This window comes from Ipomoea nil, unplaced genomic scaffold (genome assembly GCF_001879475.1).
Source record: "Ipomoea nil cultivar Tokyo-kokei standard unplaced genomic scaffold, Asagao_1.1 scaffold1562, whole genome shotgun sequence".
NCBI lineage: Eukaryota > Viridiplantae > Streptophyta > Magnoliopsida > Solanales > Convolvulaceae > Ipomoea > Ipomoea nil.
This window is the reverse complement of record NW_017617990.1, coordinates 2785696-2803903: the sequence shown is the minus strand read 5'-3', so window position 1 is coordinate 2803903 and position 18208 is coordinate 2785696. Positions and strand designations below refer to the sequence as shown.

The window sequence follows — 18208 nt, the reverse complement described above, 5'->3', positions numbered from 1 at the left end:
CGTGAGTTTTGTACTTAATGTGCGCGAGTATTTTGCTTAATGTGCGCGAGTCTTGTGCTTAAGATGCGTGAGATTTGTGCTTAATGTGCATGAGTGTGTAGTACTTAATGTGCGTGAGTTTTGTACTTAAGGTGCGTGAGTCTTGTGCCTAAGGTGCGTGAGTTGTGTGCTTAATGTGCGTGAGTGTGTACTTAATGTGAGTTGTTGTTGAAAGTTTAAAGTGCATGAGTTTTGTGCTTAATGTGCGTGAGTTTTGTGTTTAAGGTGCGTGAGTCTTGTGCTTAAGATGCATGAGCTTTGTACTTAATGTGTGTGAGTATGTACTTAATGTGAGTTGTTGTTAAAACATAAGGTGTGTGTGTTTTTTTGCTTAATGTGCGTGAGTTTTGTGCTTAAGGTACGTGAGTTTTTGTTCTAAATGTATATATATATCCAAGATCCAGTTCGACCTGCAGGTCTAATATTAACGTGCGATTAGTGTGGTCCACCATTACGTATGTAAACACGCACCAATGTGGTAGGAAATTCACAACAACAACAAAATGCACCAATGCACCATTACGTACGCATTACCACAAAACGCACCATTAGGTATGCATAAACACATCATACAGTGTTCGGAAACACACTATTAGGTGTAGAGAGGTATGGTGCATTTTTTTGGGTGTGTGGTGCATTTTGTGGTGCATTGGTTGCATTTCGATCACTTTTGTGCCCATTCTAACACGATTGGTACGTTTTTACATACTTAATGTTGCGGCCGCACCGACCGCACGTTAAAGCATGGCTGCATTCGAGTTGATATATATATACATATACATACATATATATATACATATACATATATATATATATATATATATATATATATATATATATATACATACATATATATATATATATATATATATATATATATATATATATATATATATATATATATATATATATATATATATATATATATATATATATATATATATATATATATATATATATATAAGTGTAGGTGTGGGGCGGGGATACCTCCCCCGCACCCGGCCCCATTCCCATACCTGCGTGGGTATACGAAATTCCCCTATCCCCGCAATTATTACACAAATTATACTGATATTTTAAAACTCGTAGGGACGAGAATTCGAAGAACTAACCTACACTACTGAAAATTATAGAATTTCCGACCACCTGAAAGTGATCTTAATTAAATCAAGTCGAAAGCCTTGTTCCGACCACTTTTGGTATCCGGAAAAATTTTTGTTGCTATTTCCGACCACTTTTTTGCTTCCAACTTGATTTAAAATCACTTTCAGGTGATCGAAAATTCCATAATTTCCAGCATTGCTATAAAGTGTGGGTAGAATTGGCATGCCTATACTTAGTGTCATCCCCTAATTTCACCGTGCAATGTTGGAACGGTATAACCGAATTATTGCACCATAAATATAACATCAACATTCATATATTACTAATCTATCTTCTTACATTTTTTTTTTTTTTGAAAGTATCTTCTTACATTTTTAATTTGGTAGTTAGATTATGTTTACTCGTACATCTTGTTAGAAGAATTAGTTAAATGGCATTTAAGTTGTATTTTGGTGCAATATGTTAAGCCTAGCTAGAATAATATTCAATTATTCTTTGTTCTATTTGTGCTTCTATAGACTAGTTATGATTGAATAGTGGTCACAACTTCCCACTATTTGCTCTCTGTTATGTACTATATATAGGCTGTATTTCACATCAATAATCACAACTGTTTAATGCTCACATAGCCTTTACATGGTATCCAGAGCCAACTATCTCCTACGAAAGTTATTAATTTAATTTTTTTTCTCCCTGCTTCGTATCAATGGCTTCATCATCCAGTGTTGCCACCAATGACGACATTCTTCAAATCACTGCTACATCTCATTTTCCTATAAAACTAACCACCACAAATTCCCCAGTATGGAGGCGCCAAGTACCGTCCACACTGATTGGCCTCAACCTCTTTGGTTACATTGATGGTTCTATTAAGGAACCAGCCAAGTTTTCTGATGCTGCACAAACCACCACGAACCCGGCACATTCAGTTTGGTTTTGCCAAGACCAAATTGTCGTCAGTGCTCTTCTAGGGAGTTGTTCTTGACACAATTCAACCCCTCATCGCTTCAGCTGCAACAGCTCATGACACGTGGCAACGTCTCGCTACAAGCCACGCTAGTGCCTCCCGAGGTCGAATCATTTCCCTCAAGGCTAAGCTCACCAAAACCCCGAGAAGTTCTCTGTCAATTACCACATATTTAAATGACATGCGGTCCATTACTGACGACCTTGCGTTGGAGCAGTCCCCTGTATCTGATGAAGACCTGGTTGTGTATATACTAACTCAACTGGGTGAAGAGTAGAATTCTATCATCTTTGCCATTCGCGTACGTGAAAAGCTCATCTCTTTGGGAGAGTTAGCCGATGTGTTAACAGACAGTTACAAGTTGTGTTCTAATTTAATTTTTTTTTCTTAATCGAGTGGATGGGATACCTCGAAAGACAAAGCACTACTGACATCCACGTTGCCTAGTCACACCTATGGAGTCGTCAATGAGCATCTAAAGAACCACACGGTCTCCGGTTGAGCCATTACACTTAAGCCACGAGGGTCGCCAAGAGCTTTCTTTGCCGCCAGTCCGCCACGACATTTTGTTCCCTATGGACATGCTCGATACGACATTTTGTTCCCTATGGACATGCTCGATACGCACTTACCAATCCTTGCCAAGCCACCTGTAAGTGTACAAATTAGTACACATTAGATTGGCTAATTTATTAGTTTATTTTATTAATATGTAATGTTAATTAGTATGAGTTGTAATTTGTATTATTGGACCAAGCTAGAATGTGTGGTGGAGATTTATTCTAATGAGTTGGACAAAGAGCAAGTCTGAAGATCTCAAATTAAAGAATGTGTGGTTGAGAAGAATTCAAGCCACATATGAAAGCTACAATCAAGGCTTGGTGAAATGGAAATTATGTACAGTATATAAGGAAAGGAAAACGAAAGAGGAAGTTGGCAATTCTGAAATTCTGATCACATATGCAAGCTTCCTATATTATTGCTTTAATATTGATTATATTATATTTGTGATTTAATTATGTACTTCAAATCAGTACCTGTGACAGCTGAAGTGCTACACACCAAAGATGGTTATGGCATGCACGGTTCAGTCCTGAATAGGTGTTTTAGAAGAGTTGTAGTGGTAAAGGCTGTGAGCCGTTTGTAGTTACCTCTTGTAATACTCTGTGGTGAACATCTAGTGGATTGGGCAGACGTGGGTTGCCCCGCAGACATAGGAGAAGGAGTTCCGAACTGCGTAACAATTCTACTGTGTCTTTACTTTATTTATGCTTTCAATTTCGTTATTTATACGTTGATTAAATTGATTTAATTAAACAACGAAATTGTCTCGCAACATAAAATCAAGTAGAATCCTTAGTGTTAAATTGATTTCAAGATACACGGGCTTTTTCACCACCGCTTACCCTCACTGCTGACGTTCGCCACATTCCCATTAGGAGCATCACCCGCGAATATGTGTTCTTATTTGAAGTATTAAAAAAATGTTCTTATTTAATCATACACTATTATAATGTATTTAATCCTACACTATTATAGGATGTGTTTGGTTCATGAGTTTTCACACTAGTAATGAGAATCAAAATATGTATTGTTTGGTTGATAACTTTTTAAATACAACTATGAGATTTGATTACCCTTCAATTAAGAACCACTTTTCTTAATTAAAAAAAGAATATCACTCCATCTCATATTGGTAATTTGATTTTTAAGTTCGGATAATTCTTTTAAATTTTTGTTTTGATTTTTTGTTCATATTGATGCTTTAAATGTTATTATATTAAGATTCATTGCCTTGATTTTTTATTTTTCTATTTTAAAACTATTGTTTCCATAATAGGGTTATACATAATCAAACATCAATATCGGTATCAGTTTTAATTTGTAAATTTTTAATTTATAAAGTATAAATTTCCGGATAATATAAAATTTCTCAAACTTTAATTTGCCAAATTTTCAAACTGTGATTGGTAAAAAGACAGCTAGCTTAGCACAAGTGGGTTTCCTGGAAATTATTGAAAGTTTCCTTAGTCAAAAATATGTATAGTACTTCTGCACCCAATAATGCATTGTTTGTATTGCCTGCCTTTATTATATATATACATATATTCCAGCTTTGGCAACCAAAATATAGAAAGGCAAAAGTTGAATCAAAATGGGTGATCCTTGCACAATGCTGCTGATGATGGGCAGTAACTCAAAATGTATAGAGAATGTTAGAAGAATGCTGGAGAAAAACATTTCGCCTATGCCAATTATTGGGCTTTACGTAGCAATCGCTTCAGTGTCATGTGGGTATGCAATTATCTATAACTCAGTTTTTATGTTTTCAAGCTTACTCCCTACTAACTCCTTCTTATTCGTCAAGTTTTTCGATTTGAATGCAACTTGGCTGACACTATTAGCTGTGGCTACCAAGCTCACTGGAGACCTCACATCTCCCATGTTGTCTTACAATGATAACTTCTCAAAAATCAGTAGCACACTTTTCTTAACTGTGGCCATGGGTCAATTTTTCACCACACTGGGCTCTATGAACGGCAATGATATGCGAAGCAATGTCATGGCTTTGAGCATATTGGTATTCACCATCCTTGTAGATTTATGCATCCAACTGAGAACTGGTGTACTTGATTTCTCATTATTTCCAGAAATCATCTTCGCTCTTGTTTTGCTATTCTGCATGTTCATAGCAATTGTGTGTTCAGCTCTAGCACTTCCAGCAATTAAGAAACACGCAGAATCAAAGCATCATATGCTAGTGAAACAGATGGAAGCAACAGCTGGGCAACATTCACTTAATAGAGTTGAAGAGCTGAGATTGAGGGTTACAAAGTATTGGGTGATGGCAGCATCTGGTAGCCCTCAATTTCTGATCACAAGGTTGCCCACTTTCGTTTTTACAAATATCATCACCCTATTTTCTGCACTTATTTCTATTCTAGGATATATTAGAAGTTATACTACGGAAGCATACTGGATTACTTATTGTCCTTCTATGCAATCTGATTATAAGTGGTCCGTCTCATTGATTATACATTCTCAGTTGATTGCGGTGATGCTGCCTGTCTTCTTTGCTGCAATCTTATTGACTACTGTCATGAGTTATAAGTATGAGGACAATGGGATCAAAATTTCCAGAAAAGAATTCACAGTTGAGCCCTATTGGACTGAAAATCTAGTAGAATGGTGTCAGACTCCAATATCTATGAGAATTCTAAGATATATACTGCCCACAAAACTTTTTCACGATACAAAAAGTTTGATCTCAACTGTCTGCATGCTACATCAGACTTGGGTTGTCAGATTTATTAAGTTCTGTTGTGTTGTTTCTTTCTACGTCTGGCTTCCATTACTATTTTTAGTTAATCTTTTACGCAAACTATTGTCACCTGCGCATCAAGTATCAAATGACCAAATGAGAGAAGAGATAGCAGACCTCAGCCACTTTGTGATACTTCTTGAAGGAGAAAAACAATTGCCAAAACCATTGATGAGGAAAATCATTTGTGTGGTGAATAGTCATATTAAGTGGGGAAAGAATCAACCACCACGTAGTCTACTCAATCTTCTCAAACAAAGTTTCTTTTACAAAGGTGCAATACAATTTGACAGTAGCCAAGTTCCGAGTCTATTATCAGAAGAACCTCCTCATTGTTGGACACTTCCAGTGATGACACTCACAACCATTGCCGTTGCACTTCCAAACATTGCAAATCAACATGTTGATGAGCTTGTAAGATGTGTTGATGAAGGCCTCCGATATGCAAGCTATATAGATGTGCTGGACGAGAAGCATGTGTTGAAATGCATTAAAAATGCTGCAAGTGTGGTGTGGGTGGGAGTTAAACTTCATAAGAAGTGGTTGGACAAGGATCTTGGGGATACAATTAGGGAAATTTGTTCTACCCGGGAGATTATTCAAGGTCTTGCTGATGAAGCTGAAAGAATTGTCAAAGAGTTCAGTTCTACGAGAAGCCAATACCTTGTCGAAAATCCTCTCTATTGGCCTTCAAATGTTTTAGCTGCTAATTCAATGTACAGAATCAGCCGGACAATTCTTTTATACTATGGGAATGGTGAGTACCAAGCTGAAGAGTTGTTTAGAAAATTAATTTGCATGATTGCAAACATATTGACAGCGTGTCTTATTAATTTGCCGCACCTGATAGCTACCAAGTGCATAAACAATTCTCTTGAAGAAAGGTTCAGAAGTGTTGATAATGCAGCTATCCTTTTTGGAGAAATTGAAGATATTCTGAAGTTATTTGAAGAGCGGCAATTTTTAGGAATTGGTCCAAGTCAGCCATTATGCATTGATGAATGGCTTAGATGGATGGAGTGTGAGACACAAGATCCAACAGTTTCAACCTCATCAACCGACAATGGCGCATCCTCTACTGTTGAGTCCAATGATGAGCTTGTGATTGTTCCAATGTAATTTATGTTGATGTGTGCTTCTAATTATATTTGTAGATGTTGTTTTATGCTAATTTAGTATCTGTTATGAAATATATATGTTGCAATCTTGCTACCTTGTCTGTTATTTTCAACTTACTACAAAATACAATTCTATTTCTTTAATTACTAATTGCAAATTTGTTACAATCTCATTAGTTTGTATGGTTACAGGATAATCAGTCAACGTGTCAACATATACCATTTTATTTTTTGAAAAGTTTGACCGCATCGGTCAACAGGAGCCATTCTAAATAAATAATTTTAGAATTAAATTGCAATATTTTACCAATTTATTATGAATTCTCATTGAATTTTTTTATTTCTTCCAATTATATATCTGGCTTTTTTTATTTATTTTTTTTGAAAACCAACCAGAAAAAATTTATTAAATCATGGTCGAAATACAATCAGGAGGTGTTAGTAACCACTCTCCAAGGACACAGGAAGAACCAGCCACCCTCGCTAACGTGAGAGCGATCTGATTCACTGACCTTCTAACATGGCGAACCCTAACGTTCCCCATGCCTCTTGCAGTCATAAGACACTGCTTAACAACAGAGCCAACATATGATAAATCAGGCTTAGATGAATTGAAACTATTACAGAAACTGAGACTATCCGACTCTACTATATAACCAGCCGCTGGACGATCTTTAATTCATGCCAATGTTTCTTTAACAGCCAAAGCCTCCGCTATATACGGATCATTTCCGCACTGCAACTTCCCACTACGAGCACCCATGAAGTTGCCGCTATGGCTTAATTGCACTATTATTTATATCGCCTAATAAAAAAAGCCCAAATGCTTAAATGTGGTAAATTATATCATAGACTAGGGTCCACCATGCATTATTAATCTTAGTCTAAAATGACTTTCATATTATGTGTCTGTAATTAATTATGTCTTTGTAAATAAATTGAAGGCACATAACTAAGCTAGTTAACTATATGCGCATAATATGTTAACTATCGACATATAATATCGCAAGTTAACTTAACATATTATGTTCCTTGCAAGGTGGACTAATTCATGGTATAACAATGAGTAAAAGACAATTTTGGTCCTAGACTTATAGTGGCACGGACAATTTTAGTCCTTCATACAAAAATCAGACAATTTGTGGACACTCTTATTGTGACGAAGACAATTTTGGTCCTCCATCTATATTTCTGTTAAATGGCAGTTTGAGAGGAGGACAATTGCGTCAAAATACAGCACATTTCACCTTTCGGTCCCTATCCATCACAATATCAGCGAAACAAAACGTAAACCACATCAGATCTATTCCTACAGCTAGATGCCACCTACTGAAAACAAAAATCACTCCAACAAAACTCAAATGCACGAATCACATCCCGCTACACAAACAATGAGAACAACCAGATCTCAAATTTCAAACGTATACACACAGAGAAACGACAGAACAGGGAGATGAAGCAATCGTTCCTGGCCGGCGGTGTCCCAAATCTGAGCTTTAACGACCTTGTCGTCGACGCGGATGCTGCGAGTGGCGAACTCGACGCCGATGGTGGACTTAGACTTGAGGCTGAACTCGTTGCGAGTAAATCTGGAGAGAAGGTTGGATTTCCCGACGCCGGAGTCGCCGATCAGCACCACCTTGAACAAGTAGTCGTAATTGTCGTCCGCTCTGTACACCCCCATTATCCGTACCTATTTATTGCGCTATACACTGCCAGGGGGTGGAAGAGTAGCTCTCGTCTCTCTCTATAAATGTGTGTGTATACACAGAAAGAGAGAGTGATGAATCTGAAGGACGGAAGTAGGAAGAAGAAGGGGGTGGAGGAGTAGCTATCTATTGCGCTGTACACTGGCAGGGGGTGGAGGTGTAACACCCCGAAATTTTGAAACTTTTAAAACTTATATAATAAAGGTAATTCCGCATTAAATCCCAAAATCAAGCATAAGAGTATGGGGTGCTATGCCACACCTGAGCTAGAGAACTCATGTGCACAGGCTAACTAACTAAAATCCTTGAATAATGTCAATACATAATCATGGCACGCAGGACGAAAGGGAAACTAGCTACTCTATGCTTCAGATCTCTAGCGCGCTCCGGTGTCTACTCATCTGTGCCTGAAAGCCAAATATATCTGTTCAGCGAGAGATGCTGGTAACCCACTCCAACGCGTTGAAATACATTATAGATAGATATATATAGATATACGAAAATTATTTTGAAGCAGGAATATATATACTTAAGAGACACTAGTTTAAAACCAAGAATAGACTCGACAGATAGGGATCGGCACATTCAACAGTTATAACCAAGCATATAAAGATACTAGCATATATCCTATGGTCACAGATTCACTTCATCCCTTTCACATCATCATTCAATTCGTATCTCATCACAGAAGCATACTTTGGTGGCGCCACAGGACCAATCGCATGCCCATACATGAGGGTCAGCGCATATAGCTCTGACACGGCCTCGCAGCACCCTCCCTCGTATCGCAATACAAATGGGTCGATCGCAACCGACTGATGAACCGCAGCTCATCATAATGTTTGATCACAACCAAACAGTGGACCGCAGCCCAAGAGTGATCATCTGACCGCAGCCAGGAATATGAACCGCAGCTCATGTAAAACGTTTGATCGCAACCAAACGGTGGACCGCAGCCCAAGAGTGTAATTCTGACCGCAGCTAGCTTCTTAACCGCAGCTCAGGAATAACCAATTTGATCGCAACCAAATTGGGGTATCATGCACACATAACACATAGCAAACACATGCAACCCACATTAACATATTGGGAAAAGGGAGAAAACGTATAATGAAACCTATGCGTGGTCATCCACACACTAGGAATAATCCTAAGGGGTTCATACTTTCTTTACCTAGGCCAACGGGATACCAATTCAACTAGCATGTGATATATATATACAAGACTCATTTATCCTACGAACGGTACCCGAAATATCAAACTAGACTTAGGCACGATAAACGGAGTCTGTTGGGACACCACGAGGGTCGGGGAAGCCGAAGTCCCAAGTTGGGCAAATTCCAATGGGTAGCCGGTGGGTGGAGGACCACCCGCCGGTGACAAGCCTCCGGGCAGCGGGTGCCCGGCGGGCAGTCGCCTGCCCGCTGTCGGCGGCGTCCTTTCTGGGCAGCGGGTAGGTGGCGGGTCCCCCTACCCCCACCTACCCCCCACTGACTCTTTATCAAAGTAAATGTCCCGGGATCCGTTGTGGAACCCGAAACCATGCTCAGACACTTTTAAACGCAATTGATGACACCACGTAGACAATTAACGGATCAAAAGCAAGAATCATATAGCACACATCCTATCATGATTTCTAAACATAATCAATACCCGAACATGCGAAATCCCCACCCAATTATATCAAGATTAACATGATACGAAATCCCCAATTTGATCTAGGGCTCTAATCATATTTAAATCATCAAAATCATAGTTCGTCTTTTAACATCAAGAAATGTCAAGATTCATCAAGAATATCACATAATCCTCAAGAACCTCTTATCATCATCAAGATCATCAAGATCACACATAAAATCATCTCACAATCATCAAGATCATATCATCAATATCATAAACGATTCATCAAGACACAAGTGTAGAGAGGAATCCAAAGAAGATAATTATAGCAAGGAAAATAGGTTTTGTTGAGACATGGGTTACCTCTTAGCCTTAATTAATTTCCTTGGCTATGAAGGGTCTTTCTTTAAGATTCCTTCTTTCTTGATTTCTCCTATGGGGATTCTTGGAACTTCTTGTGTGGTGAGAGATTATTGTGGTGTGAATTCTAAGTTCCTCCTACGTCCCCTATTTATATACCTAAGAGTCCCAATTAGGGTCCAAATACTATGGGCTTGCCAATTCTATTCCTTATAGGACTAGGGGATTGGTTTTAGGGATAAGGGCCCATGGACTATGGTAGGCCTTTTCCTAATTAATTACTGGGATTTAATTCTTTCTTTTGGGTAATTGATTAAGTGATTAATTGGTTTTAGGGGTCGTAACACGGGGTGTTACAGGAGGAGTAGCTCTCCCTTGACTCTCTCTATAAATGTGTGTGTATACACAGAAAGAGAGAGTGATGAATCTGAAGGACGGAAGTAGGAAGAAGAAGGGTCGCAACGTTTGAAGGAGAGAGGAGGGAGATCTACTCAAAGCTGTTTCAGTACAATTCTGGTTCCTTGCTTCTCAATTTACTTTGCTCTTGATGACGACGAGGAAGAGGCTGCAGAGCTGGCTCTTCGCGAGGAGGAATTCGAGCTTTGAAGTTGGAAGGAATAGCCATGGCTAATCTCATTTTGCACTTGTGTGGCTCTCAACCCTGCAATTGTGAGAAGGTTGAACTTACAGAGAATTGAAGTTTGGAGAAGAAAATAGTTGAATTGACGCAATTGCCCTCCCCTTAAACGGTCATATAACAGAAATATAGACGGAGGATCAAAATTGTCATCGTCACAATAAGAGTGTCCATAAATTGTTTGATTTTATTATAGAGGACTAAAATTGTCAGTGTCACTATAAGTCTAGGACCAAAATTGTCTTTTACTCGTATAACAATTGTTTAAACACTGAAAACTAGAGCAATTTTTATTTGTTAGGCATAGGCAATGCGTCTTCACCTTTCATGCTCAGAGCTATGCCGCCGTCACCAATGGACTTTGAACTAACTATTGCACGTTACCATTTTGGTTAGAATTGTGAAAACGGGCCTAACAATTAAAAAAAAGAAAACAGTGAATTCCATTTTTGGTCCTATTGTTATAGTGGTTTTTCCAATTTTAGTCCACCATAATTATTTTTACCACATTACGTCCACTATTATCAAAAGTGTTCCAATTTTAGTCCACTTTAAGATTTTTCGTGGACAAAAATTGGAACACTTTTAATAATAGTGAACGCAATGTGGCAAAAATAATTATGGTGGACTAAAATTGGAATGACCCCTATAACAATAAGACCAAAAATAGAATTCACTCAAAAGAAAAAGAAATCGCGGCCGACGCCTCGACCACGAGCGGTCGAGGCGACGCCTCAGCCACGGTCGGTAGAGGCAACGCCTCGGCCACGATCGGTCGAGGCGGCGCCTCAGTCGCGATCGGCCGGAGGCACGCGCCTCGGCTTGCCAACCTAGGCCGAAGCCCGTCTCGGCCAGCATAAAAAATAAAATAAAATCACATACTCAGCATCAACCGGGATTCTGCACGATATCAAGCAAATCCAGTCTTACTCCCTAGTCAACTCAAACACATCCGTAGACTCAGGAGTAGGGGGGACTGGTGACAGGATAATGGTGCTGGCACCCGACCCGGGTCATAAGCAGCATCTGACCCGACACCAAATTTAACCCGGCACCACATGGAAACCCAACGAGCAAAACGCCAACGGGCAGAATTGCAACGGGTGTCACCTTTATTGCCATTGAAGTCACCATTGAAGCCACCATTTATGTCACCATTGATGAGAGAGAATTAAAGGCTTAGCTCCCCATTTATGCTTCATGTTGTTACCATTAGCAGCTTTTGTATAAGTAGGGGCTCCACTCAGCTTGGAGGGACACGTGGACTATTTTGTACTAAAACACTTGGCAATACAACTATTGTCACTCTTCTACACTGCGTTATTCTAATAATATATTTCCGGTAACATATTTACCGTCATTGGTGCTTGTGGAAATACCCTGATCTTAAGGCATGGATAAATATCGGGATCGCCGCCTTGGATTCGAAGTCGTAGACATTATTGACTTCCTTTTTCCATTTTATTAGGAAGTCTTTGAGGCTCTCGTCTCTATCTTGCTTCACTACACAGAGGTGAGAGAAGGGTTTCTTACGATGTATGCTACCGGAGAAGTATGTCAGGAAGCTCTTGGACAGTAACACTCTGTGTTACGGCCTTCAATCCCGGATTAATTATTTAATTAATTCCGTTAATAATAATTAAAAAGGGATTTAATTTGGCTAGGATTCCCTTTAATTAATTAATGTTCGTCCACCATGGATCGTGGACCCTTGCCTAGACTATAGTCTTAAGCCTATTAGGAATAAAGAGAGTAAACCTTTTTACTAATCAGATTCTAATTAGGAGTCTTAGACCTAATTATCTATTAGAAATAAAGAAAGTAGGCCTTTACTATTCAGATCATGATTAGGATTCCCCTTAATTAATTAATATGGTCCACCATGGACCATGGACCCTTATCCCTAAACCAAGCCCTTAGTCCTATAAGGAATAGAATTAGTAAACACATACCATTCAGACCCTAATTAGGGCTCCTAGATATATATATAAGGACATAGGAGGCACCTAGAAGTCACACCACCATAGATATTACCACACAAGAATTCCCAAGGGACTCCCCACCACCAAGCCAAGGAAGATCAAACGGATGGAAATCTTAGGGAAGAACCTTAATAGCCAATGGAGGATTAATTAAGGCTAAGAGGTAACCCATGTCTCAACAAAACCTATTTTCTTAGCTATGATCTCCCTCTTAGGCCTCCCTCTATATTCTCGTGTCTTGATGAATTCTTCTGTGATAATTGTGTTATGATCTTGTTGATTGATAAGATGATTTATATGCCTTCTTGATGATCTTGATGATCTTGATGTTGAAAAGAAGTTCTTGATTTTGATATAATGATTCTTGACGAATCTTGATATTTCTTGATGTTAAAGATAAAGTATGTTCTGGATGGTTTGGGCGGGATTAGAGCCCTAGGATGAATTGGGAATTTGCATTGTGATGTTCTTGATTTATATTTGGGTGGGAATTCGCATGTTCGGGTATTGTTTATGTTCAGAAGTTGTGATAGGATGAGTCGTATGTGATTCTTGCTTTTGATCCGTTATTTGACTACGTGGTGTCGTTAATTGCGTTTGAAAGTGTCCAAGCATGGTTTCGGGGTCCACAAAGGTCCCAGGGACGAAATTATGGTAAATGAGTCAGTGGGGTGTAGGTGGGGGTAGGGGAACCCGCCACCTACCCGCTGCCCAGGATCACAGCCGGGCAGCGGGTAGTCGCCCGGCAGCCGCATGCCCGCCGGCAACCCGCTGCCGGAACAGTGAATTCCGGCGGGCAGCCGGCGGGTGACCCCCACCCACCGGCTACCCGCTGGTCCGTACCCCACCCCGGGTCTCTGGCTTCCCCGTTTGATGTTCCCCACCCCCCACGGTGTCCCAACAGACCCCGCTTATCGTGCTCGAGTCTAGTTTGATATTTCGGGTACCATTCGTAGGTTAAACGAGTCTTAGGAATTGCATGCTAGTTGAATCGGTAACCCGTTGGCCTAGGTGGAAGTTGTATTAACCCTTAGGACTATTCTTAGTATGTGAATGATCACACGTAAGATTATTTATATGTCTCTCCCCTCCTAATGTGTTATTACGTGCTCCTATGTGTTATGTGTTGCATGATCCCCCATTTTGGTTATAGGCCAATTGGGTGGTTCCCGGACTAAGGTTCGGAAGTCGGCAGAAGACCGAATGGATATTTCCCGGACTAAGGTTCGGAAGTCGGTTGAAGACCGAATGGATTGATCCCGGACTAAAGGTTCGGAAGTGGCTAAAGGCCAATGGATTGTCCTGGGTTAAGACTCAGAAGTGGCTAAGGCCAAATTGATTTACTTCTTGGACTACAGGTCCAACTATGGGCCTCGGTGTTATGACCCACTGGACCTGAACGCGCCAGGACGGTGTGTAGGGCCAATAAGCCGAGGAAGGCTGTAGTCCACCGACCTGAGTAATCAGGCGGTGTGTAGGGCTACGGCTGGCTGCGATCCACCGAACGATGGGACAGCGGTGTGTAGGGCCATAGTCTCCGAGGATCTTCGCCCACCTACTGAGTACAGCTCAGGGGTAAGCCGGGCTTAGATCCGCTATGGTCCACCGACTGTGCGCTTCGACGGTGTGTAGGGTCGTATGTCCCCCCTTGTAAAGGGGATCGCGGTCCACCGACTGGGTGCGTCAGCGGCGTGTAGGATCGTGGTCCGACGTTGAGTTCGTCAACGGTTCTCAAAGGGTTGGTTTCGATAAACTCCCCTCGTACCACGGTACTGAGGTAGGGTGCTGCGGGGCCGTGTTAATGCTATAAGCATTAACCCTCATGTTCGGGACATGCGATTCGTCCCGTGGCACCATCAACGATTATGTGATATGAATCATGATTGAATGATGATGTGTTTAAATTGAAAAGTGTTCTGTGACCTTAGATGCGTATTCCTTATGATGTTATCTCTACTTAACCGTTTATCATTGTTTGATGTGCTTGTCCCTACTTGCTGAGTCTATTCCCGGTTTTAAAACTAGTGTCTCTTAAGTATATATCTTCCTGCTTCAAAATGGTTTTCGTATATCTATATATATCTATCTATAATGTATTTCAACGCGTTGGAGTGGGTTACCGGCATCATTCGCTGAATAGATATATTTGGCTTTCAGGCACAGCTGATTAGTTCCCAGAGCGCGCTAGAAGAGCTTGGAGTAGATAGATAGTTTTCCTTTTTGGCCTGCGTTGTAACACCCCGAAATTTTGAACCTTTTAAGACTTATAAAATAAAGGTAAATTCTCATTAAATCCCAAAACATAATATAATAGGGTACGGGGTGCTATGCCACACCTGAGCTAGAGAACTCAGGTGCACAGGCTAACTAACTAATATCCTCAATAATGTAAATACATGGGCATGGCACGCAGGCCGAAAGGGAAACTATCTACTCTACGCTCCAAATCTCTAGCGCGCTCCAGTGTCTACTCCTCTGTGCCTGAAAGCCAAATATATCTGTTCAGCGAGAGATGCTGGTAACCCACTCCAACGCGTTGAAATACAATATAGGTATATATATAGATATAGATATAGGAAAACCATTTTGAAGCAGGAAGATATATACTTAGGAGACTTTAGCTTTAAAACCGGGAATAGACTCAGCAAATAGGGACAAGCACATTAATCAATGATAAACGGTTAAGTAGAGATAACATCATAAGGAATACGCATCTAAGGTCACAGATCACTTTTCAATTCAAACACATCATCATTCAATCATCATTCATATCACATAATCATCGATGGCGCCACTGGACCAATCGCATGCCCCGAACATGAGGGTTAATGCCTATAGCATTAACACGGCCCCGCAGCACCCTACCTCAGTACCGCAGCACGAGGGGAGTTGATCACAACCAACCCTTGGAGAACCGCTGACGAACTCAACGTCGGACCACGATCCGACACACCGCTGACGCGCCCAGTCGGTGGACCGTGATCCCCTTTACAGGGGGGACTTACGACCCTACACACCGTTGGTGCGCACAATCGGCGGGCCGTAGCGGATCAAGCCCGACACACCGCTGAGCTAAACTCAGTCGGTGGGCAAAGATCCTCGGAGACTACGGTCCTGCATACCGATGTCCCACCACTCGGTGGATCGCAGCCAGTCGTAGCCCTACACACCGCCTGATTACTCAGGTCGGTGGACTACAACCTTCCTCGGCTTGTTGGCCCCATACCGCCTGGCGCATCCCGGTCGGTGGGTCATATCACCGAGGCCCATGTGGACCTTCAGTCCTATACATAATCTTTATATACCTGACCGGTCTCTACCAGCCTGGTTAACAGTTGGGATGGTTCTCAACCCATTCAACTGCCCGTATAGTGGACCTCAGTCCTATATCATATCAATATCCCTGACCAATCTTAACCGGCCTAGTTAACAGTTGGGATGGTTCTCTGCCCATTCAACTGCCTGTATAGCCCAATTGGTCTTAACCAAGTTGGGGTCATGCATCACGTAACACACAATAGCACATAATGACACATTGTTCACATAGGGAAGGGGGAACATATAATTAAGCTTAGATGTGATCATTCACATTCTAAGAATAGTTCCTAAGGGCTCATATAACTTCCACCTAGGTCCACGGGTTACCAATTCAACTAGCATGCAATTCCTAAGACTCGTTTAACCTACGAATGGTACCCGAAATTCCAGACTAGACTCATGCACGAAAAACGGGGTCCGTTGGGACACCATGGGGAACGGGGAACATCAAACGGGGAAGCCGGGGACCCGGGGTGGGGTGTGGACCAGCGGGTAGCCGGTGGGTGGGGGTCACCCGCCGGCTGCCCGTCGGTGGCGCTGTTTCGAGCAGCGTGTATCCGGCTGCCCGGTGGCTGCCCGCTGCCGGGCAGCGCCTCTTTGGGCAGCGGGTAGGTGGTGGGTTCCCCCACCCCCACCTACCCCCCACTGACTCATTCATCACAAATTCGTCCTGGGATCCTTTGTGGAACCCGAAACCATGCTTAGACACTTTTAAACGCAAATAACGACATCACATAAGTAATTAATGGATCAAAAGCAATAATCATGTAGGACTTATCCTATTATGACTTCTAAATATAAACAACACCCGAACATGCGAATTCTCACCCAAATATAAATCAAGAACATCCTCAATACAAATTCCCAATCCAACCTAGGGCTCTAATCCCACCCAAATCATCAAGAATATATTTTATTCTTAACATCAAGAAAATATCAAGATTCGTCAAGAATCATCATATCATAATCAAGAACTTCTTTTTAACATCAAGGTCATCAAGATTCCCAAGAAAGCATATAAATCATCTTATCAATCATAATTATCATAGAAGAAATCAATCAAGACATAAGAATATAGAGGGAGGCCAAGGAAAGAGATTATAGCGAAGAAAATAGGTTTTGTCGAGACATGGGTTACCTCTTAGCCTTAATTAATTTCCTTGGCTATGAAGGGTCTTTCTTTAAGATTTCTCCTTTCTTGATTTCTACTACGGGAGTTCTTGGAACTTTCTTGTGTGGTGAGGGATTATTTGTGGTGTGTGTTCTAGGTGCCTTCTATGTCCCTATTTATATAATTAAGAGTCCTAATTATGGTCTAAGTGGCATGGGTTTACTAATTCTATTCCTTATAGGACTAAGGGGTTGGCTTTAGGGATAAGGGCCCATGAACCATGGTGGACCATATTAATTAATTAAAGAGAATCCTAACCATAATCTGAATAGTAAAGGTATACTTTCTTTATTCCTAATAGGCTTATGACTCTAGTTTAGGCAAGGGTCCATGATCCGTGGTGGACCACATTAATTAATTAAAGGGATTTCTAATCAAATTAAATTCTTTTTAATTATTATTAATGGAATTAATTAAATAATTAATTCGGGATTAAGGACCGTAACACGGGGTGTTACACTCTCCCCCCCCCCCCCCCCCCCTTACAAGAAGCTTCGTCCCCGAAGCTTAGAAATCATTTTGGGGTAAAGAGCCCGAATTAGTATAGTAGTTCATAAGGAAAGTATTATATGGGAAATATATACACATACACATATAAATTCACTCGGTTTGAGCCTAACTAAAATGCATCAAATAACAAGGTCATGAATATGCAACATACAATATGTAAGTTTTACGGGTGACTAATACATAACATAAGAGTCTTACACATGGCATGTTCTTTAATTAATTATTTTATAATGATTTAACATATAGGATCGCAAGTTGTGCTGATCATGTAATTATTTATGTACCTAAATGAGAGGAAAATATTATGCGGTGCAGATTCGGATAGTCACATAATTATTATAAAGTATATAT

General features: G+C 40.7%; 2 protein-coding genes across 2 annotated transcripts; one reads left to right on the top strand and one right to left on the bottom strand.

Moving 5' to 3' along the window:
- Positions 1-4265: 4265 nt before the first annotated feature.
- LOC109189725 lies at positions 4266-6551 on the top strand. The gene has a single exon (XM_019340336.1). It carries the CDS (start codon positions 4266-4268, stop codon positions 6549-6551), a length of 2286 nt encoding a protein of 761 aa, XP_019195881.1.
- A 1328-nt stretch (positions 6552-7879) lies between these two features.
- Positions 7880-8268, bottom strand: LOC109189634 (ras-related protein RABA1f-like). The gene has a single exon (XM_019340250.1). It carries the CDS (start codon positions 8232-8234, stop codon positions 7959-7961), a length of 276 nt encoding a protein of 91 aa, XP_019195795.1. The 5' UTR covers positions 8235-8268; the 3' UTR covers positions 7880-7958.
- Positions 8269-18208: the final 9940 nt, after the last annotated feature.

What these genes read in the sequence shown, in the direction of transcription:
- LOC109189725 (XM_019340336.1), top strand. Translation starts at nt 4,266, where the DNA reads ATGGGTGATCCTTGCACAATGCTGCTGATGATGGGCAGTAACTCAAAA.
- LOC109189634 (XM_019340250.1), bottom strand. Translation starts at nt 8,234, where the DNA reads ATGGGGGTGTACAGAGCGGACGACAATTACGACTACTTGTTCAAGGTG.